This window comes from Aphelocoma coerulescens, chromosome 2 (assembly GCF_041296385.1).
Source record: "Aphelocoma coerulescens isolate FSJ_1873_10779 chromosome 2, UR_Acoe_1.0, whole genome shotgun sequence".
In the NCBI taxonomy this organism is placed as follows: domain Eukaryota; kingdom Metazoa; phylum Chordata; class Aves; order Passeriformes; family Corvidae; genus Aphelocoma; species Aphelocoma coerulescens.
In genome coordinates, this window is record NC_091015.1 from 47,976,570 (window position 1) to 48,002,116 (window position 25,547).

Below are 25,547 nucleotides of genomic sequence, written 5' to 3' on the forward strand. Positions count from 1 at the left end.
TGTCAGCTTCCCCCCCCCCCCCCCACTTAATCTAATTTTGTAGCACATTTGATAATCAGGAGGCATGCTGTCTTAAAGTGCATTTTAGCAGAGCAGCCAAGAATTTAAAATGTTGGTCTCTACAGCTCTTGCAAAGATGTGGAATTGCAATGAGTAGGTGCCATTCCAAAAATCAGACAGTAGTTATAAGTTTCCGAAGAAAAGGCAATATTTCTTTGTACTGACCTTGCTGCCACCTTTCTTCTTCACTTTGTTGCTCTAAGAAGTTGCTGTTTTGCTAGAAAACTACTTACTGTGAACACCCTTTGAGTTTAACCATCAATTATTTCTATACCTTGAGATTCAGACAGCGATGCACTGGTAACAGAGCAGTGAGAGTTAGTGGTAGGACACTTCTGAAAATGTGTTATTATGTTACAGGGTCTTGATTTGTTGCTGAAATATATAGATGATAAACAATAGCAGTATTTTAACACTCCAGTTTCAAGTTTGAGAAATGACAAAAAGTGCCAGAAAACATCACCTTATACTATGCTTAAAAGCTTGCAGGATGCTTCACTGCTCTGACGGTGATTTAGATAAATGACTTGGCTATCTATCAAAATGTTTTTAGCACGCTCTGGGCACTTCAGTACACCATTAACTGTATAATGCTGTTGCAAATTTCTGTTTTGTGGTATGTTAAAAAGTTAACTAGGAATTAGAAGAGTTCTCCCTTCGACATTTCAAAGGGGTGGAGTGGGTAATTGAAAAATAAATTTAACAGTGTTTGCTGAAATAGTGTGTTTCACTCGGAAAGTTTTCAGACACCATATGACATTTGTGTGGGTTGAGTAATGAAAACAGAATTGTAAAAATCAGTGACTACCAGCCTACAACACTGCAAATGTTTTGATGTCTTTACAGTTAAAAGGAGACTGTGAAGTTCAGCATGGGATATTTATTTTCTTCGCACTGTTTTCAAAATGCTTCAAACAAAATATGAAACAGAGCTTTTACTTCAAAATAGTGTTACTAGCTATGGGAGAGCTTCAGTTAGCAAAAACAAAAATCCAAACCAGATGTTTTACTAAAAATGTGTTTTCCTCCTTTCATGGCTTAAACTTAAGTATAACTTCAGTGGTGATATTGCGGAAACTTGGAATTAAATAAACTTTCCTGAAGTAGGAACCATATATACTGTCGTTAAAAGCTTACACTCACAAAATATTCTTTAAATAACTTCTGGCTTTAAAATGTCCTGCTCTTTCTCTTGTATGTTGTTAATACCTAGAAGCAGGATTCTTAAAAACAAAATATATGGTGTTTGTTCTTGGGCAAGTTAAACACAGTTACCCTTATCAGAATGGAATGAGTGGTAAATATGTCATTTGCCTAGGGCCTGTGATAAGAGACAAGTGTTGATAACAGGGAAGTTTAGCTAATCAAAGAAACTCATATTAACAAGAGTAAATAAAAATACAGGATAATGCGTTCAGGAATCCAGTCTTGTAACTTTGTAAGCAGTAGGATTAATCTTCACTGCATGGGAATTTAAAATCGGGCTGAAACCTGAATCATAATACGGTGGCTGTAATTTGAACTGTGAAAGCTAATGGCATAGAAATGTGGAAAAACAATTTAGTTAGAGTCCAAATTAAGATTTCTGTTTGAAATATTAAAGCAAATTTTGTTTTCAGTTTTGAAGAAACTGTAAGCAGTTTATGCATGAGTAAATATATAAATGGATTATGAAATACTAGAATTCTCCTAAAGTGTAAGATTTTTATCTTGCATTTCATGAAAATATGCCAGAACCAGAATTTTTGTATTCCAGAAAGCTTTTAATAGTTTAAGGGTTGCTCCAATGCTTATAAATACAAGGACAGCAATGTTTAATTCTAACTCCAGCATTTCCTGATTCTCCATTTTTAAGAGGACCTCTGTGACTTAATGTAATGTAGTAATAATCAAATTTTGTAATTGTTAGAAGCGTGATAGTAGGGTTTTTTTGGTCTAATTTGTTGTTTTATTTTTGGCTCTGCAGAAGAAAGCAGTACACCTGCAGCCATTGCCTTAGGCCTTAGAAATATTGCTTTGATAGAGATGTGATTGTAGAGTAAAAGGTAAATGGTTGTTGAGGGAATAGTACATGGATAGTGCAAACTCAGAGCAGGCCAGTAACAATCCCAGACAGCATCAGGGTTTCAGCTGAAATGCTGGCAAAATTGGCCATTGCAGGGTTTCGGGCAGAATGCTGTGGGTCTCCAACTTCAGCACATCTTCCCTACGTTAATCCTGTTACAATTCACTAAGCTAGTGCACTCCTGCAGCATCATGAATTCTAGTCCACAAGGGTCTGCAAAGTAAAAATAGAGGATAAGATGCAACCCAAACATGACCTTAACTTGTGTGGTATTTTTTCCTCTCCCCTGTGGGAGGAAAAACCTGCCCTGGGTTTGCAACGCAACTGTTAGCCACTGCGTATTGCGCGGTGTGTTACAAGAACGCAAAAAAACACCCCTTATTTTGCACTCATATGAGTTTATGTTTTATGTGATTCTAGTTATATTGTTGTCGATTTAAAATGGAATTATTTGTTTGCAAAGAAAATTGTGGAGTCAGAAACGGGACTAGAACCAACGGCACTTTTAACCGTAATTCGTTCTCGCTTCTTTTGTCATAAGATAAAAATCAAGTCAGTATAATCAAATTAGACAAGGATAGTTCTTAAGAGGACAAAAGAGTTAAGACTGCAAGAATGAGTAATTTATAGTTTCTTAAGTAAGAATATTCTGCTCCCTCATAGTGCAGTGGCAACAGATACTGAGAGAAAACCAGTAACTTTTGGTGAAACATGAGCTAACTAAATACTGTGGAAGTGGGAACAGGACAGATCCTGAGAGAGGAGCTGCAAAGAATGGAGATCTGACCTTGGAAAAGCCTACTAAAAAGTCTTCATTAGTCTTCATTAATTAAACAGGCAAAAAAACAAATGAGCAGGCCAAAACCAAGAATAAGTTTGTTTGGCATTATGTAGTGTTTCAGCTAATTATATCAAGTAGATGACTACTGCCTACTGCATTTCCTTAGGGTAAGAAGCATAAAAAATTTGGTGAAGGCAAAACTTATGGACGTGGCCGCAGAACATACTGGGATGTTGAGGCTCGCGTAGTATACAGTTCTAATTTCAGTTTGATAGGAAGTGCTTGCCTAGAGAGGAGCTAGCAGGTATTAACTTTCAGAAAGTTCATGAAGATGAGGCTCCAGAAAGCATGCGTTTTCCTTCAAAATTCTGGATTATTGCAATGTTTGGGTCAGGTTCCCATTCCCTGCAAGCACTGGAAACATCTGTGTTCAACAAAAAAAAAAAAAAAAAAAAAAAAAAAAGCTCAATACTTTATTTTCTTTCATCTTTCTGAATTAAAAAACAAACATTTTGAAGTGAAGGACTTGTAATCTGCATTCCCAAGTATCAAATTGCTGCAGGTGTGTTTGCTAGTGCCCAGAAGGCAAGATCTGTTTGAACCAGGTTATTTTCTTTAAAGTTCATTTATAAACTTTACAGCTAAATCACTAGGACTGGCTTGCTTAGGGATGGAGTCTTTGTTTAAATTTTTATACATCTAGCTTAATGCTCTGAAATATGTGATGAAAAAATGTTTGTTTCTGATCCACTTCATTAAAAAAAAAATTGCGTGGGGATATTTTTCTTCCAAAATAAAGGGGAAAACTATTCTCTACGTATACTGTGATGCAGTTAGTCTGATTCGACTGCTGGCACAAGAAAACTCTAATGGACACACACCACTGTCAGAAACTCCTGCAGACAAAAATGATGAGAGGCGTTCGCTGGTGAAGTCAGGGTGGGATAAGCTTGGAGGAAAAGCAATGTATCTTTGGGTGACTCCCTGCTTGCCTAATGAGTCTGTGCAGCAAAGGTGCAACTTGTCAGAACAAAGCCAGGCTGCTGAGGCGATGCCTTGAAGAGGGCTACGGTGAAGTTAAGGAGTTGAAAGAGGGAGATAGTGTTTCAGACAGCGAAGTTAGTCATCCTCACATCCAGTTAAATCCCTACTTACTGCTGAGAGGTTTTTGTTAACCATGCGTGCGTCACGCCGGCCCCGCAGCCCGGCCAAGCCGAGGGGCTTTGCTCGGGGGCGCCCGGAGAGCGAGGCGCCCTGCTCGGCGGATTACGGTCCCACCTCCCCGAAACACGCCAAGTGACTGGTTTTGCTCAGGTCTAATTTATATACCGCCCTTTACGCGGCCGATGAAGTGCGGCTGTGTTACACAGCCAGCATTTAGATTTGGGAGCGGGGCTGTGAAAGGGACATTGTGCTCGGAAGGACTGCTGTCTGCCGCGGTCGGCCACGCCATGCCCCGTCCTATTGAGACCTCAAAAGCAGAGCACAGCTGTGATGAGTTTCCAGATCTGTTTGGCCGTGGGGACCGGCCCTGGTATGCGAGCTGGGGGGGAACATCCCTCTCCCCTCAGAGTTTCTGCCTGGGGGGCTGGCAGCAGCTTCTGAGCAGTGAATTTACAGGGGCGGGCGGCTGGGGCCAAATTAGTTGTGGTTTCAGAGGGCTTTCCAGAGCTTTGCTAGGCTGTAGCACGCAGCCCCGTGAGGAAGGATATCAGTTGATGTATAAAATGGCCAAGGAACTTCGGTAAATAGACTTTACCCTTCAAATCCAGAGGTCCTGGCAGCGGCTGTGCGGGAGGGTGGGGTTGTACTTTTCCCCTTCCTGTACTTGGACACTTTTGATTATCCAGACTTTCTGGGGCTGAGCAGGCCTGCCTAATAACAAAGCCTGCATAATATAATTGCCTAAATAGGCCTATTGTCCTTTTCAAGTCACTGTGCTGTGAAATCTTTCAACTTTTTGCTGAAAATGTTGAATCTAACATTTAGATGGCTTAGTGGCTGCAGTTAGGAGGGGATCCTTTACCCTCATTTCTCATTGCTGAGTGGTTAAGAAGCTGATTATATTCCTGCCCCCTATTGATGTTTACTCCTTTTGGGAGGCAAATATTTTAGCCCCTTCTGGCAGGGTAAACTGCCAAAAGTAATAGGCCTGGAAATACAAAGCTATGATTGATTTTGACCTTTGCTCATGTGCATGAAGTCTGTCCCCATGCACTGTGACCCATGCCACTTCTTGCTGAAACCCAAGCCCTTTCAAACCAAATGGAACCACGAAAATACAAGCCGTAAAATGCTCAAAACTATTCTAAAGTAACAGAATAATCATTTTCTCTGTGCTTCAGGAAAAAGTACAGACAGGAGGGTAACAAAACTGGATTTTCTAGCAGGCAAACCAGGGGTAATGTCTCACTGCTGCTGCCTTTTTAGGAGAACCATATTCCAGGTGTAAAAGAAACAAACTGATATAATGTGGAAATGATTCTATGCAGCTTTTTGGTCACAGTAATCTTAGCTGTTCCTCCTAATTGTAAGCTGTAAAGAACTTGCATCCAAAACCATGGATTTCAAACAGTCTTTTTAAAAATAATCTAAGGTCTGGGATTTCATTAATTTGTCATTGCGTGAGCAAATGTGTTTCAAAAGTTTAAATGTCAGAAACAGTAGCCTAAAGTTAGCATCCTAAATCTGCATTTCATGGCTTCATTTCCAAATATGTTGAGCATCTAGGAGCTCCCTCAGTACTTTTTAAAACAGGCCATATATTTGAATGATCAAATACTATTTAAAACCTTCATTTAATATTAAAACTGTTTACAGGACTGTTCCACTTCCCCCAAACTACATGAAAAAGTAATTCAGTGACAGTGGTCACAACATCCACAGTGAAAATAGAGACACTTAGATGACAAAGTAGGACTTGCTTATAAAAATATATTTCTCCCTTTCCATAAATTTACAAATCAGCTGAGTTTTTTTCGTTGTATTTTGTCTGACTTGCAGGTTTTTCCCAATTCTCTTGTTTGCTTCTCTGCAGTAAAGTCTGCTCAGCAGATATTAATTGTGGTATAGATTTTAATAGCTAGATTATCTTCTTCATATACTCACTCATCATTTGCAGCTGCTCAGGATTGCTTTCCCAGTGGCAGCGAATTAATATGACTTTGGTCACTGCATTTTGCTTATTTGGGGGGGAGGGAGGAGGGGAAATCTAGCTTTCTTCAGCTCATTTTAGTAATCTGAATAGGAGCGTAGAACTTGCATCATGTGACAGGGCAGCTCACCAGCATGGGGTCCCTGTGTGAGAACCTCCCTTGTACAAGACAATCTGATAAGGATATCATGTGGTTTAGAAACACATTCCCACAATGTTCACTGCTTTGTCCCTTTATTTGGGAGTGGGCAGGAAAAAAACTTTTAACAAACTAGTGCTAGCCCTTATATAACTGACCCCACTTTCTTTTAGTGTTCTGTTTGAGCCTTGCAGCTTCTTCAAATACTTTTGTTAAGAGAGATGGAAATATAATCCAGCAAGTCTGTGTTAAAGAATCCTAGACACAAAGTATATAATATACCTTCTGTTCCCCTTGGACAAGGTGATTTTTCTTTCCCCTGCTTATACCATATATAAACTGAATATTATAAAACTATGCAAGTTAAATATACACATGCAGGCAACACTTGTATAGGTTTAATAGGTGAAAGCTTGAATGAGTGTTTATAAATTCTCAGAGTGCTCTGGATCTTCACCACTAAGGACATGAAATTGAAGTCCATCCATAGTTTGGAAGGATTTCCGTTTTATGCACTTTCAGTGACTTACATTTTACCCTCTAAGTGTGTCCCCTAAGAAAAAAAAGCAGAGAAATGTCTCACAACAAAAAGGTTTTTTAGCACTGCTTAGTTTCTTTTAATGGTTTGGAGGCTGACTTTCCATTGAACCATAATATTTTTCTCTAGGCTCACATTGTATTTTTAGCAAGGATCTTTGAACAATAAAATGACAAATTAAGGATGTCTTTGTCTTTTACAGCCTTATCTAGTGAAGCACTTAAATGCACTCAACCCTCCACCCTTGATTTTTAATAGGAGTTTCAGACACAGGATGGTTGTATGAGTGAGCCTTTAGTGTATTTATGTACCAGTACTTTTAGGAAATACCAGTAGAAGTTCATGTCACTGTGCTGGATGTTCAGCACAATGAACATCCAACATCTCTTCTTAAAAGAAAGAAGGATCATTCTTCTCTTAAAGACGCGTAGCAGAGGTGTGGAACAATTAAACAGGTTGACCAGTGTTGCACCAACTGGAGACAAAAAACATGGTTTGATTTAACACAGATTTCCTTCAGTGGGTGCTTTGGTTATAGAAAGCCATTTGTGCCTGTAAGATAGTAACAGTGAAAGAAATGGTTCAATTACCCCCTCCCCAAAACCAAACGAAAACAACTCCTCCCCCCCCAAAAAAACCCCAAAAGAAAAGAAAACCAACCAAAAATAAAACCCCACCTCACCAAAACAGTTAAAGAACTCAAAAAGTCTCTTGAATCCTGCAATTTAATTTTTTTAAAAATCTGAATGCAGCGTGAGGTAATTCCTGAAGTGGCCACTAAACCACTCTGGTGGTCCTCTCTGCCAAACTGGCTGTTGACACAGCAGCGCATCATACAGAGGCGGGTATCTCATCTCCTACAAGACTTCCTTCATCTTCCAGTCTTGTAACAGAATCACTCCTCTGCCAGCTGGTGACTGATACCAGGAGGATTTCTAGGCTCTTGCATGATAAGTGAATGTAACAGCATCTGAGTTGATTTAAGTATTTCACTTGTTCATAAATACCAATCTGGGACAGAGGTGTTCAGGAACATGCAGCTGTGTCCTGGCTTTTGGGGGTCTCAGAGCCTCCAGAACTATTGCTCAGGGGCTGGCTGTGGACAGAACCCAGGGCAGGAAACAGGCTCCTCTGCCACTTTAAATCCTCATCTTCTACTCAAAACCTCACAAGAAGACCAGGGTTGCCTGTCTTTCCAAGACTGAACATTCAGTCGCACATGAAGAAAAAGGAGTTGGAAAACTGTGTCACAGTGCCATCTGGCGATACCTGACACCCAGACCTCCCCCTGGGCAAGGGCTGTGGATCTGCAGGCAGATACTTCCCCCAGGAACTTGGTTTAGGCACAGGGAAATGCCTGTGCCCCCCAAAGCTTGACTCTCTCTGGGCATTTTGCACTCCTCTCTGTGTTACTCTAATCAGAGATCCTAACTTCTCCACAAACTTTCCCTCCTTCACGGAGATTCACCCTCACTGACCCACCAGCCTTTGGTTTTTGGCTTAGGGCACAAGTCAAAGGACTGGCTAAAATGTCACACGTGGGTGAACTTTTTTATTATTAAGATCAGGTCCTGAGCCTGGGGGCTCTTTCTTTGGTTTTAAGCCATTGTTCATACTACTGCCTTTCAACTTGTGGTCTGAGGAGGTTTTTCCTTTTTCCCCTCATCTTGCAGAGTAATCCTTTGCATTGCTTTGTTGTTTGAGTTTCCTCTTTTCATTCAGTTGAGGAAGAAATTTTATTAGTTACTGGATGGGGGTATATGTCAAATCCTCCTTAGAGGTTAGCAGGAAAGTCTTGGACGTTCTAAAAATCCTTCTGATTTCACTCCACACTTTGAACACGAAGGTGTAAAATGCAGAACAAATGGCAAATCACCTATGTCTTTCAGTGTCTTTGATCAGGGGAGCTAACAGGGGAAGCTACTTTTCCCAAGTCTTCATCCCCTAGTGAACGTCTGCCTTCCTCTCTCCATTTGGAGAATGTTCCATTTGAACATTCCAGCTGTGTTTTTCTAGTTGCACATATAGTCACATGCTATGCAGGTCAGGTATGTGAACTACTCATCTTTCTATGCTTTGCACATATTGCCACATTCACTTCTCTGAGACCACACCAAGAAGGACCCATTATCTCCCTGAAGTTTTGAAAAGAAGCCTTCAGCTGCCTGCAAGAAGTCAGAGCTGACTCATATCCTTCTGTTTCGTTTTTTTTTTTTTTTTCTCTTCCTTATCCGAATCCTTTCCTTTCTCTGTGTTTTGGAGAGGTCCTGAAAGACTTTTGTGGTTAAAGCACGAGCTATGTGTTAGGAAACACTGCCTGTCTGGAGGGAGTTTGGGAAAATAGCTATTCCCTTCTCCCTGAAATGGAGTCCTTTTTGAACACTGCAATTATTCACAGGGGCTATTTTCACCTTCACCAAAATGTGGAAGCAGAGCTCAGTTACAGCATGGTACACTGGCACTGCCCAGTAGTACTGTGTTTGTTACGGTTTTGCTAACTTGAATTTCTGTGCAGAACAAGAAAATACTCTGACGAAAAGAGGTTAGGAAGGAATGACGCAATTAAATGAGATTAAATCAGAGCATTGGTTTCCTTGGAACACATATTTGGCTTTTTATCAATAGTCTTTTCCCCATTTTTCAAATAAACACATATTTTCACATGATAACTCTATTTGAAATATTAATCCTTCCAGGGCTGCGTTACCTTTGTTTCTTCTTCAAAGTCCATTACTATGAAAAGGTTGCTGTTCCTTAGGCTGTTTCAGCTTCAAAAGAATTTTAGGGCCTGGTCTATTGGAAAGCTTGGGGGTATAATTAGTGAAAATGGAAATAGATGGAAGAGAAATTTAGTTCCTGATGTTTTAATTTAGTGTGGTACTGCCATGTGTTGTTGAAGAGGATTCTTAAAGGCAAACATAATTATTTCATTATGGTCTTCAGAATGCTTTCTTTGGTCTTAATGACAAGAAGCTGCATAAGGAGTCATACATTTTAATTAGACCTTCTTATATTTACATCAGATAAATAACAAATAACTGATGAAAAACAAGTCTTCTGAATGGATGATTTCACACAGAGCTCTGGTTACAGTTTAATGATAACATATTTCTCTTGTTTTGCATTTTAATTATGTAGCATTACTACTTTATCAGAGATCTCAAATACGGTTATTTCCATCCATTTCATTAGATTCACAACTTCTTTATATGAATCTGAAGATAAAAGGTGTTTTTCAACATATATACCTGAAAATTAGTTTCCAGCTTTATTAATTTCATTTTGAATTAATTTCTTACATTTTGATACCTTTTTTTTTTTTTTTTTTTTTGGTGGTAATCTCCAGTAAAGCTAGTGGGAAGAGGAGTCAGACCTTTTCCTATATCTTCAATTATCTACATAAGAGCAAGTCCTGCCAGTGTTAAAAACCCAAAGGTCAAGAAGTATGAAATTGTAGGGCTTGTAATGGAATTTTCTAAGGAAAACTTGGGTCCATCTTTCTCACCAGTATAGCTGAAAGTTTCATTCATTTGAAAATGCTACCAATACCTTTTTATAATTGTGTGTATACTTCTGTGTGCATTTAAAATACCTGGTTTTAATTTTCTTTACCCCGTGTATCGGACACTGCAATACCAGGAGAAATTATTTTAGAGTTTTGCTACTTGGAAGATTCTTCCATGTTAGCAAGCTTTCCAGCCTTTCATTTTTGTAACAAAACATATTTCATATGATTAATTCCTCAGAGTATAACAAACACTAATTGTTGTTATTGATTTTAAATTTCACAACCATTACAAGTAACCCAGATGAGTGGCAGATAAAGAGTAATAATCCATGGAGTTCTGAAGTGTTTCATGTTTGTCTGTAGTACTTTAAGTGATCAATAGTAACTGCCCCATTGAAACTAACTGCTGTATCAAATAACAGTAAATCAAATGAATGTGCTTACAGATTATTTATTGAAAGCTCTAATTGTTCACTGGGGCCCTGCTTATCTCAGGAAACAATAGAAGGCAGTGATCAGGCAAACTGGTTTGCAAATGCTGGGGGTGCCATGAAACAGCAGGGTCTCCCTGTTCCTGGGTGGTATGAGAGCTTTCCAGAATGTGCCCCTGTCCCACTGGGATTGTCTGGTTCCAGGGTAAGGTGGTCAGAGGTGAACTTTCTCAGAGACCATCCCTTGAGCTCACAGGTTACACTTTTTAAAAATTATTGTTTTTATAGGTTGTCACCTTTGGGTGACAAACTTGTGTCTGGCGGGTAAAGTGTGGGAAAAGAACTAAGAAGATTTCCCAAAGTTTCTGACAGGTCCATGTAATGAAAAACAAAACAGGATCAGACCTTAGGAGAGGAAGTAATGAAAAGCATACTAAACTTACTCTGTGGAAAGCTTGCCTAGTTTATGTTACAGTTTGGGGCAACTCTATGCAGCTGTGCAGTTGTCAGACTTGTGCAAATACTAAGAAATTAAAAGCAATGATTTCTGACCAACAACCTTCCACTGCTGATTTTACTAATTTCTTAAAATGGCTGCTCTGCCTTGTCACAGTGACTCAGTGAAATACTAGTGTCACAGGTTGGAGCTTTACTGGACCTTCAAGTGAAATGGGTAGTCTTACAGACAGTTTCACAGCTATCTACATTTTTTTAATAGCCGTGGGGTGTTGGCAATAATACTTTGCTCTGTCTTCAGAATCCTCTGGATATCGGCAGAGGCACTAAAAGAGTCCTTGAGAAAGTTTGGGAAGATGGCATTGAATGAACTGTGGCAACTGGAAAAGCATTTGTAAAAATTAGCTTGATTTCTCTAGAAAATAATGGCTCAAATCTCTCAAACATGGCAGGAAAAGGGGCTTTTCCCCCCTAAAAAAGAGCAAGTTGTATGAAACATAATTATATGCATAGTGTAAGTGCATACTCATAATATAGACATTTTAAAATTATTAAGCAGAGTAACTAGAGATCTTCTGGATTTTAACCTCATAGGGGAGAAATAACTTCACTTTTTTCGAGCATGTTTTGCCTTAAAGTTCTTGGGACATCAGCTACTAGGACTGAATGTTGCTTTTTCAGTTCTTTGCAAACAGAGTACTTTCTTTTTGTCACATTCTCTATAAGGTATGGCTGATATTTTCCCTGTTTCCAAGGCTGGGATATTGCGGTCAGTAGTGAGTAGCTTATCTGGGAAAAAAAAGTCACTGTTGAAGGTAGGTATTGAATAAGAAAGACCACATGACCTGGAAATACTGTTGGCACATACGTGTTTTCTTGAAGCGCAGTGTGTGCATATTTTTTTCTCTTTCAAGTGAGAATGGTAATGACAGACAAGATACAGATAAAATTATGAGCATTCCTCCCTCCAAGGGTTTAATGGGAAAATTCACTGCAGGTAGAGAATAGGAAAACAGAATATTGGAAAATACGCCCTCCAGTCACAGTACTCATCTTGTCTCCGGGCTCTTGTGAATGTCTTATTTTATTGATCTTAGATCTTCTAGGCAGAGTGTGGAAGTGTGCTCTGAGCTACAGTCAAGAGCACTTCTACTGGTTGGCTCTGGGACACCATGCTCTTTCCCATATTTCAGCTTTTGCTGGTCCTGCTGTGAGAGGGGCAGAGGGATGTTTGTCATGTTAACCTCACTGATGGAAAGTTAAAAGGGAAAAAAAACCAAACCAGAACAAAATATTTTATCAACTCAGTGTCAAGGTGCTGTGAATTACAAGGAAAGGAAATTTGGTAGTGTCTTAGTTTTCATGTTACCTTCCCCACTATGTTACCATTTTTTTGTCTGGCAGGTATTCAATTCAAAAATATTGAAATTCTGCTCATGTGAGCATTACAGCTTGGTAAACTCCATATTTTATTTGCTCTCTTTGAAGATAGTGACAAAGTTCTTAAATATTCCGTAAACTGGAATTACTTACATTAGCATCAGAAATGTTGGGGTGAGCTGCTCTTAGTACTGCACTGTCCTAGTCTGGCATGCTGAGGGGATGAAGGAGATGTATGTCCCTGGTTTGGTCTCAGATGTTGCAAATGCACGTGTGCTGTAGGATGCCAGAAAGGTTAAGTTTTGGTCTGACTGTCCTTCTATTTGCAGATAAGCTCAAGTGATGAAAGCCATGTTTTTCCTGTTATTGTGTCATGTCTAAATGGAAATAATGGATTGTTTTAATTATACCCCCACAGTTGCAACAGAGCAACAACATGGGTGCAGTTAGCCTAGTGTCTTAACACTTACTTAGAAAGTGTGCTGGGTGGATGTTAAACATACATATACAAGCAGAGATAGCCCAGGGGTTCACTGCAGTGATGCTGGGGCATGGGAGATGTGTACTGGAATATCTGCCAGGTTTGAGAAGCTACCTTTGCTTCTCCCAGCCTACACACTGCCGTGTCCTCTTGCAGGAGGCTGCTGCTGAAAAGCAGCAGGAAACTCATGGCTCCATTTCATGGCCTGAGCCTTGCCAGCTTCAGCAAATGGCCCTGGGTTGGAGGGGCATGGCTGGGAGGCTGGAAGTGTGCTCTCTTCCCCTCCTCACTCTGCCAGAGTGTTGGTGACCTCTGGGAAGGGGCCAAAGGGTGGCTGCCTGGGGTGTGCTGGTTCAGCAGGTTTCATCCCAGCTTCATTGTGGTATGAAGCCTTACTCGATAAGGAGTCGTAGCTCTGGGTGGCATAACACCAAACAAAGGTCTGCAGCGAGGGCCCAAGAGTGAGATCCCAAGCAAGGAGATAGAAAGCCTCACAGTTGTCCATTGCCATGTAAAAAAGGCAAGTGCTGTGTGACAGGGCTGTCAAAGAAAAATAAGGAGTTAGACATCCTTCTCAAAGGAAATCAAAACTTAGAATTAGCAAAGCAATAAAAGCCTTCTAAAGTGAAAGCTGGAAACAATACATTTTTAATAAAATGGGCAGTTACTCTAATTGCTGAACCCCTACAGTTCAATTTCTTTTAGTGCCCTTATTCATTAAATTCAGCATGCTTATACTTATTATTTACAGATGTATGCGTTTTAACTTGTTTATAGAAACCGTGCCTTGCAGAAAGCTGTGGATGGTATTATAGTAATTTGTGTTTATTGCTGCCTATAATATGCAATTTTAAAAACAATTAAAGATAGTGGTGGAGCTCATCATTGGAGCCAACCTCCAACTGCCCATGGAAAGTAAAATATTAGTACTGTGTGCTGCCTAAAAGGTTATAGGCCATTTGTAGTGAGTTGATAACATACCCATTAATGAAGAATTTACCTGTTCTTAAGGATTTTAAGCTCAGCAGTCTAGTTTCTAGATAATGTTCTAATGTAACCCATTTAAACATATGTGATGGAGTTCATAATTGCCCTTGTAAATGGGTATAGAAAGGAGGGTATATAAATCAATTAGTGAGATCCAGCAGTGTGGCTGTAATACAAATTAATTGTAATGATAAGCATTTTAACTGCTACTCTTACTAACTCAAAGTAGTTTTGATCACTGAATTGGCTCTTGTTGAGTCACTCTATTAATTTTAAGGTTTGAAAGCACTTAAAGATCAAAATGTTCTGAACTAACGGTCCTAAAATTTGAGAAACAAAATATGTAAAATATTACACAGCAAGTCAGTTTTACGGCATTTCCAAAGAGAGCACAATAGTTTTATTTTGTCCATGTGGTACTGAACAACTGTGTAATAGTATTACATGATTAAAGATACTAAAACACTCCTTTTCTTGCTGGATTCAAGCCACAGCAAAAAGTCATGATGAATAGTGTCATAAGATATGTCGAGTATATAGAAAATAAAAAATTGATTTGGCAGGCATAGTAATACCAAAAACTAATACCAACTTGGATAGGAGGTGAGTTTTGAAGAATAAAATAATTCCTAAAAGGACTTGAAAATAAAAATCCTCAAAATACTATATAACATTTAATAACTGTAAATGGAGACTTTATGACTTAGTAAAATATCTGGATGTGTGTAGAGATTATAGCAACTATTTCATTGCCCTTTCAATTTTTGTTTCTTACTGATGATACTGGGTCTGGGTTTTCTCCCATTTATGTTTACAAGTCAAGAGTCTTTTTTAGAATCAGTGGAGTAGCAACACCATAAAACATAGCTGAGAAAAAAAGAGTCAGACCCCTTTTAAGTGTTTCTTTCCTTACAGCGGGCCTTTTTAAAAAATTTTTGATCCTGTGGGGAAAGCACTGAATTTGTTACACCACATTTGTATCAATAGGCCACAGAAATAGGCTTCGTTTTCATAAATAGAGAATAAAGAGGGCAGAGTTCTCGTCCTCTCTACATTTGTGTCTCTTCTTTGCCTATGCCACTTTATTCCACATAAGGATCTGACCATAGGAATTCACAGCTAAAGCAGCCAGGGCCTGAATTGTAAGAAAACTTAATTTTCAAAGGAAAATTTAACTTCCTGCAGATGATGGCCCAATTATGTATTTTTTTTTAAAGAAGATCCTATTTTTCAGTTTTGCAGTAATGCAGAATTTTCACTTGAGACTGATGTGGTTTTGCATGGTAATGGACAGGCAGAAAATCACCGACCTGAAAAAACTACAGAGCTAGCATCTTTCGGATGTTTTTCTTCAGTTTTCCATACGATTTATTTTTTTCATTTAACATGTTTTCTTTTTCATTTCGAAGGTAGGCTCCTAATACAAAGTGATGAGCTGCTGCCCTGTAAACTCTGCCTGCCAAACCCTGCGGCCATCCTGTCTCTACTCTTGCTTTCACCCTGGCTCACTCATGGTGTCTGCCTGGCCATTTATTTAGCGAAAGACGCTCCTGTTCTCAGTTACTAGCACATCATTAAGTCTCGCTGTCTTGAGAGTAACACAGGTATAACCAGATGCAGTTCTTGGCCCTGATATAATTAATCCTGACAAGCTTTCTGCTTTCCACGTTTGCTCAGGTGTAAATGTGTCTCTCTGGCTATATGGATGCGTAAACCCAAATGTAGAACTGCTTTGCTGACATAACTGTTGGGGGAAAAAAAAAAAAAAAATCAGCCTGAAGAGCAGTATAATTTTCTTTGAAAAGGTGCTGTTAGTTATACATACTACCTCAGGGTTTAGTGGAGCTGGTGCTTGAGAACCAGGAATGCAAACCTATGGAGCAGCTGCTGCCTCCTCATTGTCCTTTACTGCTAGCTGTAGTAAATATGTGTGTAGAGTATGTAGTTGCCAAAAGTCATGGCTCTTCTGGGAGAAGCACCAAAAGTGGTTGCAGTGACAGCTCGCCCTGTGTACCCATGGGGCACAACAAAAAGATGCAGCAGTTTCAGAGAAAGGTTTTTTAGGGTGTTTTCTTTCAGAAATACCTAATTGTGTGTTGGTGATTTTCAGGTCATGTGTACTCAATTTATAAGACTAACCTGCTAGATTCAGACTTAACATCTTGGTGGTTTGTGAGGCTTGGACAGTGCAGACAAGAGTAGAGGATTTTGTGGCAGTTCCTGGTGTTGCTTATGCCTGTGTGATACACAGTGTCCACATGCACAAGTGCTGCTGAGGTGCCTTCAGGAGAGGATTCAGGATTTCTCTGTTCCCTGCTGGGGCATTCCTGTGTAATTGTATATATGATGGTAGTCTTACAGAAGGCTAATTCTCAGCTGGCTGTGGAGATCAGAAAATGAAGGCAGGGCTTTCCCTGCTGGCAGCAGCAGTGGTTCTTGGAGGCGGGAGGCACCCAGCCTTGCCCTGCTTCACAGTGGGCAGGTGAGTGGGGTGCACATGCAGACTTGGGGGTGCTTCAGAGCCCCTGCAATAGAGGGACTGAGCACAGACTTAACAGAGTTCTCTGCTTTGTCATATATCCCACGTGAAACCTAGGGCAAAACATGTAAGGCTATATTTTGAGGACACTGCTTAGTGCTCTAGGCAGCTGGATTCTCAGTTGCTGTTGAAAATCCCAGTTGGGTACTGCATTTTTCTAGGAATTTATGATGCAAGCAAATAGAGCCCTTTCACTCAGTGCTTCTGTTTCTCGTCTGTAAAGAATAGCTCTTCCCTTATCTCACTTAGGTGTTACAAAGGTAAAAATATGAATGCTCATGGGTTATTCACATACTGGAGTGGCAGGGACCATGCTTGTAGATCAGATAGGTAGAAGAGAGCAGGATCTCTCATGCTGCTAAATATGGCAGAACCAGAAGCGGTGCTGGTGTTGCTGTGTGGCCAGGGACAGCAGGGCCTGAGGAGAGTCACTCAGGGAATCTGTGCAGGAATGTCACTCCGGAAGATGTGCTGGCAGGTGGGGCTCTTGAAGTGCCGTATTAAATGCCAGCATAAAGTCAGGTGACTGAACTGCCATGTTTAACTAATGGATTAATAAAGAGGCCAGATTGTGTCATAACAGAAAAATATGGTACTAAATGATCCCTGCTCTTCACTGGGCTACTGCTTAGGATTATTTGGGGAATAATAATATCTGTGAAGAAGTTAGCTGCTACGTAACAGAAATTATATTGTGAGAGTAGAACAGAAAAATAACCAGAAGGTAGATGCTGTTGTTATCTGACTTAGAGCAAAAAAACCTGGATAGCTCTGCTATGCTGGTAGTAGGATACTAAACTATTTCTTGGCCCTAATCCCTGATATGAATACAGGTTTCAAAGGGCTACACTCCTGTTGTATGGTCAAGATCAGTATCCACTGACACCACTGACTTATGTTACGTGACTCTGCTGGTTAACATTACAGATTTGCAATTGAAACTTGGCAATTTTGTTGATGAAAGGCATGAAGGAATATGATGCAGCTCGCTCTCTCCCAGTTCTAAACCGGGGAAGATGCAACAGACGAGTGTAAACACTTTTTTTCTGTTATTCCAGTTGACAAATACAACTTGGTGTATACACAGCAAAGGCATTTGTTGACTATGAAGAAGTTGACTTTTCTTTTTTTTTTGAATCATACTTTAAATTTAGTCTGTGTTTTAACACTGAAATGCTACAATAGTTAAAATGAAAGCACTCTAAGGACCTGCTTTGCAAATAACGTCTCCCCTCAAAGCTGTGGATTTCAGGGTTCATTCTTTCAAATATCTTTCGACTTGGCAGGATCCTGAACATTACCATTATTTGAATTGGAGTAACACTGGAAGGTCCTGCAGCACCAGTTACTGTACAGCACATTCTGAGGCCCTGCCCAAAATAGTGCACTGTCTAAATGCAGGAGATGCGGAAGGGTGGGGGAAGAAAATACTGTCCTGATGGTATGTCTGGCTGCAGTGGAGCAATGGCCAAATTTGTACTTGGAACTTCATTAGGGTGAGGATATCGGAGCAGAGAGTGTGCTTCACTGCTTCTTGTGCTCTGAGGCGGAGGGCAGAGTTCAGCAGGACCCCTCTTCTCCCAGATGCTTCAGGACAGAAGCCAGCTGTCCCTATCGCTCTTTAGCTGACAAGAGTTGTAGCAGCAAAAGTACTTCAACTTTAGAGAACTCCTGCCAACTCAGCTGTGCCTATCAGGACTTGCACCTTGTCTGAGATAGTTTTGGCAGCAGCAGCCTGTGCCCTTTGCATGGCCCTCAAAGTGCCCTGGGTCTGAGACTCCTTTTAGGTGACCTTGCATGCAGTTTTGTCCATTAGTCTGGTCCTTGGAGACTGGGCTTCTGAGCTCTGGAACCTTTACCTCTTTCTAGTTCTGTTGTTATTTTAATCATACTGTATGAATCCTGAGCAGCACATAGTGAAAACCGGTTAGATACTGTATTAGCTTTTAAAATAACAGAAAAGGATCATTTTTGATTTGGCACCCTCAAAAAGAAGCAAGGTCATGGAATTTCATCTTCTGATGTCCCTGTTGAAAGTAGAATGCCCCTTTTCAGACTAAATGCAAACCCATAGACTTTAGAGGATTTCTTTGGCTTTCATCCAGAATACCGCCCTTTTTTAAAGGACAGTCTTGTAGAGATGCATGACTTGATTAAAATTAATGCTGGAAAAATTGTAACCAAGAATTAAAATAGAATAAATATATTTAACATCATAGCTTTAAGGCAGATGTGTGCAGCTAAAAGACAAAAATAAAAAAGAAACCCTCAAATGTGGAAAACAAACTTTCTTAAGTGCTTCTGAAAAATCCTGGTAATAGTATCTCAATCTGAAGTTTTTGTATGTTTTAATCCAGCTATGTTGTGTTCACTTGTAATAAAAAGCATTCCTTCCTAAACTTCGATGCATACCCAGCTCTATAAGGAAAGAGTTTTGACTGTGATAATTTGTTCTGTGTTGATTAACATTTGCACATGGCTTCTCCTGAGCCTTTTCCTCGGGCCTCCTGCCCTCAGCCCACTCCACCTCTCTGCGTCCATCCCCCAGGAAAAACAACGATCCAACACAGCAAGTGCCAGTACTGAAGTAGTAGCACAACTTCTTTGCTTTGTACTTTTTTCTTTGCAAGGGAGAAAATGGGAGTCTTCCCACAAGGGGAGACTTTGTTTTCCTCTTTCTGTTGTCTGTGATCCCCACCTGTTGTATATATGGTAAAAATATCTGGGACTTATAACCCAGCAACAGTACGCAGCTAGAGTCATGTGTGACCGGGTCAAACACACACTCGCTGGAGGGTCATGGCCAGGTTACTAAGTCAAGGCTGGCAAGTCTCCACAATAATGTTTTCTTTCTCTCTCACTCTTTTTTTTTTTTTCTTCTCCCCTTGTCTGTCTTCCAAACAAGAGTTTAAAAAAACCCAAACCCTCATAACAATGCAAACTATTTAAGCATGACAAATTCAAAGAAGTTTTTTATTAAAAAAAATTGGAGGGGGGGCAAAGTCAATGATATTTTGGATTTAATTTTATAGTATGGTTTTATGTGGCACATGAAAGAGAGAAATTTGTATTGAAACAATTGAGACCCACTTTCCCAGTTCCTGGCCCTTTCCTGGAAGATGATTAAAAGCAGACTTTTTTTTCCAGACGAGACATAAAAATTAAATGATCTACAGTATATAGTTATTTTTTCAAATGTTTGGAGGCTTATAAATAACTTCTACAATCAAATGCACACATACAAGCAGCAGAGAATCTGGTTCTAATTACTTGTACTTTAGTTGAACTTTGGCGTTTCCTTTGACTTTCTGCCTAATGTATGTGAGCTGAGTGCCTTGTACTCCTGCAGTGAATTCACAAAAAAAAAAAAAAAAAAAAAAAAAAAAAAAAGAAGAAAAGGCAAAAAATCCAGACTCTTGTTGGTGCCAACAAAAATGAGGGTTAACAGAATGTTTTGACCAAATGCAACACTTTGCTATTCACCCTAATTAGCTGAAATTGCTGCTTCCCACCAGGGACCCTGAGCTCAGTATTCAAAATTCCCTTGAGGCTATCCAGGAAATGCCATTTGCTTTACAACTTCTTACTCTTTTAAAACTCAACTGTCCAAAGTGTGCATTAACATGCAAGCTTAATAATCTAAGTTTCTAGGAGAACAGGAGGCATTTTGCGGTGCCTGCCTGCTTCTAGTTGGTCTCAAAATAAAATACCTTCTCCATCTGTCAACACGGTTTAGCTGGCAGTAAATTAGCTCTCAGAAAGCACGCTGTGCTTTTAAAGATCTTATCTGCTACTTTATCTAACCTTTAGAAAAATTTCAGACATTTTAGGAATTGTGAAGTGACCGATTGTTTGAGAGTCCCTGTGTGCTTAAGCTGCATTCAGGTGTTGGGTGACAGCACTGAGGCTCTGTTGTCTCAGGTGAGTAGAGATCCTGAAGTGTCACATCCCACAGGACAAGAAAGCAGGGCATGGAAAGCTGTTGCATTTTTTTTGATTCTCTTTTTTTTTTCCCCCCTTGAATTCTTCCTAAAATTGTAAGACTGATTTAAAAATGCTTCTTCTGGAAAAGTCAGCTGTCCACCCCCCATCCTTTCTTTTTTTCCTGGTTGCTTGTGTAGACATGCATAGAAGAAAGCAGCTTCTGCTGTAATGCACCCGTTAGCCGTCAACATTTTGCAAAAATAGCACTTTATACCTGCTGAGCATGAGTTGCTAGGGATGGCTGTGCAGGACTTCTGCACAGGCACTGCATACATTTTCAAATAAAGAGTTAGTAAAGCTAAATCCAAGGAAGATTAGTAAGTCAGAAACTGGAGGAAGAGTCAGGCATGTATAACCTGGGTTCAAGCCTTCTCCAGAAAACTGCACACCTTGCCTGTGATCAAAAGTGAATGTGCCCAAACTGAGTTTTCTTATGCAAAAAACCACCAACACCCCCCCCCCCCCAAAAAAAAAACCAACCCCAAATAAAAACCCCCAAACCTACCAACCAAAAAACCAAACTGTTGGCAGTTTGGCAGTTGGCAGTTGTTCAGCTAATGCAAGTATTATATTTAGTAGATTAAGTCCTTTTAGTGGCACATGTATATGGGTGTTTTAGGGAGGATCTTCTGATTTCCATTGGCCCTTTCCTTATCATATACCTTTTCAAATTGTCCTGAAAAATATTCTCTAGCAGTATCTTCAACACTTTATTTGCTGACTGTGTTGTGTATTTATGAATTGAGTTAGTTGCATAATCTCTTCTGGGTATCACAAGCTCCTGTTGTTTGTACAGTGCTTGACAGACCTCTCTGGTGTACAATACTGTTTGTGGTTGGAACACTACTATTGGATGCTGGTGCTTGTTCAGGATGAAATTATGAATAAACAAAAGTGTATCAGTATTATTCCTCAAAGGCTGCTTTCCCCAAACTGAAATCACAGAAGGATTTCTGGAGTGCAGTTGTTTTATTGAATGACACAACCTTGTTTTCCCATGGGGAGCCTAAAAACTGCCTTTTAGATGGACTGGGAGAGTTGAATGAGCTAATACAAAACACATTGTCTGCTGGTACTGGAGTTTTAAAGCTAAAATTTTATCATTCCATAGACTCAATTGGAAGCCACCATAATTCATGTACGAGCATGAAATAAGGCAAGGAATGTTTGAGGCTTCTCAAGGGCATTTGATGAATCTAACTTTAATTTAGAAGTACTAATAGATTATTGATTCAAGCTGGGTGGCTGTGCAGAGATCAATAACAGAGCACTCTCTATCTCTCTTAAATACCAAAAATTACTGTTGAAAAGAAATGATCATTCTCATATGAGTTTTCATTAAGAAAAAGCTTCATTAAAGTTTTCTTGGTGCATTAGGAACACGTAGATGTTTGCCAAGTTCAGTTTATTTAATACTGAAAAAGATGAGTATAGTTCTGGACGTTGTCTTAATGTCACAGTTTATGGAGCCGTGTTATTTTTCTTATTTTACTTTCCTGTTTTTTCACAGCCTCCTTATTGTTAGATATATAAATAAATTGGTCCCATTGGAGAAGTATTTCTTAGCTTAAATCGGAGCCTTTAACACTTTACTCTAGCATTTATTTTCTTCTCAAGTGTCTGTCCTTGAAGTTGATACTAGCTTAACCCAAGGAAAAATGGCAGAAAGGGGCCCTTCTCTCACCAGTAATCAGAGGTTGCCTCATGTGCTGTGATGCCCTCTGAATTCTGCAACACGAGTTGACAATGAATCATGAGTTTAATACAAATGTATCATCGTTGTAATCTGAAAAATATCGTGTACAGTAAATCTTGTCTAAGAATTTTCCATTGAGTAATACTCTTTAGGGTCTGCTGTTAATACTCTGGAGATTTAGCTCTGCTGATAGTGCCTAATATTTCTGGATAGATCTGAGTTCACAGATCTTGTCATTCCTGTATATCTGTTGAAAAGTTAGAGGGATTTATCTGAGAAGCAGCAGACGGCTAGGTGAAACATGAAAATGTATTGCACATCCACAATAAATGTGAGGAATGATGACAGCATATCACAGAAAACTAATGCAGATGTTTTGGAAAGATGTAGTTCGCGTGTCTTATCATGCATCGTAGAGCTTTCATGTCCTTTCCCTGAAAGGGGTAACTGGCTTTTCAACAGGCTCAAAACAAATGACCATCTAGAAATATTAAGGCAATAAGGGGATGTGAGGTCATAATACATAAGTAGCTTTTTCTCTGCCAGGTTTCTTGATGTTTCAGGTCCTAAGGTAGGTAAGGAAGTGTTGCTGGGTTATGTTAGTTTTACAGATTTAAAAACAAAAAAGGACAACTTGTTCAGGTAATTTTCACTTCAGGTCTCACACTCTTTACATGTATCTTGATATGTGCTGCTATCCTGCTAGGTCAGAATTGCATATTGTAGGTGTTACCTTTTGTAGAAAAAGGCAAGTGATTAAAAAACTCTCCCAAGATTAGGTACCAATTACAAGGGTACATGCCACAGTTTCCCTTTAAAGACTGATATCCAACCTGCACACATGGATGCCATACAGTTCAGTAGGCTAAAACCAGAACATAAGCCCAAAGTTGTCATTTTTTGGAGCCTGGTAAGATTCATGTCCTACATCTAAACTATTGAGTACTTTAAAGTATAATTTTGAGGCTGTAGGATGTAGTCCTGCCTTTATTTACCTTGCTTAGCTCCCTTTAAATTTTACTAGGAAAGACAAATTAATGTTTATTGTGGAAAGAAAGATATGGGCCAGTTTGATATTTTTAATATGGTTATATGTAGTAATTTATTCAAAATTATTATGAATCATTCTTTTTTTTTTTTCTTTTGTAGCAGTTGAAACTCAGAGCACCAGTTCTGAGGAACTTGTTCCGAGCCCTCCTTCACCACTTCCACCCCCTCGTGTTTACAAGCCCTGTTTTGTTTGTCAAGACAAGTCATCTGGATATCACTATGGTGTCAGTGCTTGTGAGGGATGTAAGGTGAGTGCCATCATCTCCCTTTCCTTTTATAGGACTGCATTTCATCTTAGAAGAGGGATAAAGCAATGCAGTTTGGTGTGACTTGATTGTCTTCAAATACAGCTGTAACTTTCTTGCATGAATTAATTCTGATTCATGACTAAAGACAAGTAAATTACCACCACTCTTGGAATTAATTCCCCTCATGACTTCTGCCAAATATGCCTTTCAGGGACTTCCTTAAGTACTGACTCTCATGAGAATGTGGTCATAGATGTAGACATAATCAAAGAATAAACTGAAAACTTTTTGAGACTCTTCATTGTACATCTGTAGGTCAGATATTCACTGAGATCTCACATGGCCTTTGGCTGCTCTTGTCCTTTTTCTGTGTGCTGCTACCTCTCTCAACCCGGGGGTGGAATTTGGGAACAGGATCTGATCATCTGGAAATTTTTGGTGTAGTTTCTAGCTATGTAACTAGTCTCAAATCAATTTGGGAATTTAAGGATTAGCAGGTTGGTGTTTGCAAAATTTAATCTGTCAGACTTCATTGCTGGCACATCTGCCAACTGCCTTCCAGTGCTGTGATTGTCAGAGCATGAATTGATGACTGTCTGTAGGATGCAGTAATAATATACACCACTCAGAAGTAGAGAATGTCTGAAGAGGAGATACCCAGCAGAGAAGAAATGTCAGCTACACCACGTTTGTGTGGCAATAACTGCAGGTGTGCACACGGGAACAGTGTGCACTTCCATGCATGCAAGGAAGAAGGTAGAGTGAAAAATGCTAAAGAAAAGGTATCACAAGGCAGATGCTCTCATAGTTAAATTTGTTAGCATACCCTAGTGCAATGATCTTTCTTAACATTTAAAGAAAAGACCTATGATTTTCATCCTTTAGCTTAAAATAGATGTGTAGTGTTTAGTACAGTACTAATGCATGCTGAAAATGTGACAGGTGCTATATGCATATAAATAAAGTTCTGAGAATAAATTAACAAAAGGCATTTTGCTGGTTTATTTTTGTAAAATGCTACATTTTTCAGATAGTCTGTAGTTGGCCATTTTTACTTTATCCTTTGAACCTTCAGCTTCTTTCATGCTAGTGGCCTTTTGTACTTACATAAAATATCATAGTCCTGGGTTTGTGTCATTAGACAAAAAACTAAAGGGTTGAAATCTGATTTCCTCCCTTGTTATAAATGTAGATACTGAATTAATGAAAGTAACTTCAGCACCTCAGTTTTAGAACCTCTTTCTGGTATTGAGGTTTCTCTTGGATGTCTTGTCTGTATTTTTTTTTCTTTTAGATGCCACAAAACTATCAAAATTTAAATATCTTTTAGGAAGAACTATGGAAAGAATATGCTGTAGCATCATACTCAGATGCTAACATGCAAATGGTGGTGGTGTCACTTGCTCACCCACATGCTACCTCTAAGCACAGACATAATTGCAGACTGTGGCAGAAAGGTCACGTGTCCCTACAAGTTCATTATTTTTGAAAAATATACAAAAATACACTGTAGGACCTTCACTGGCCTATTGCAAAGCATTTTCATAAATACTTAAAGCAAGATCACACTTGTCAAAATACATGAGGAAATCCATCTTGTAATGTGTTAGCTATTACTCAACAACAACAAAAAAATCATCTTCACTTATTTGCTCATTTGCAAGGTGGGGTAATTCAGCCTTTAATGATAGCTGCTGTTAAAAGAAGAAGAAAAAAGATTAGTTACATAAAAAATCTGTCAGTCTATGAGAAATAACAAGATTCCAAAACAGTAACTTGGCTGCTTGAGACTGGTAATATTTGGGTTTGTTGATGCTAGCTCTTCAACAGGTTGGACTAAGGTTTTATGGAATCTCTTCCATGGATTGAATCAAATTTCTTAGTGAATGCCAGAAAATGGCAAGAACATGATGTGGCTGCTGAATCAACCACTGGTCCCTTTGGTGGACTGTCAGGTACTACATTTGCTGTTGAAATTTGTCTGAACTTTCAGGTCAACAGAAGTGGTGAGCTGGATGTCAGCAGAGAGCAGACAGCAGACTGCAACACC

At 39.4% G+C, this 25,547-nt stretch overlaps 1 protein-coding gene across 8 annotated transcripts in view; it reads left to right on the plus strand.

Annotated features, from left to right (window-relative positions):
• RARB (retinoic acid receptor beta) overlaps positions 1-25,547 on the plus strand; it is a 329,805-nt gene that overhangs the window by 238,353 nt on the left and 65,905 nt on the right. For all 8 annotated transcript variants that reach the window (XM_069007313.1, XM_069007312.1, XM_069007314.1 and 5 more), the window contains one exon: positions 23,349-23,497. In XM_069007313.1, the coding sequence (XP_068863414.1) occupies positions 23,349-23,497 (149 nt within the window). The remainder of the gene's footprint in view (positions 1-23,348; positions 23,498-25,547) is intronic.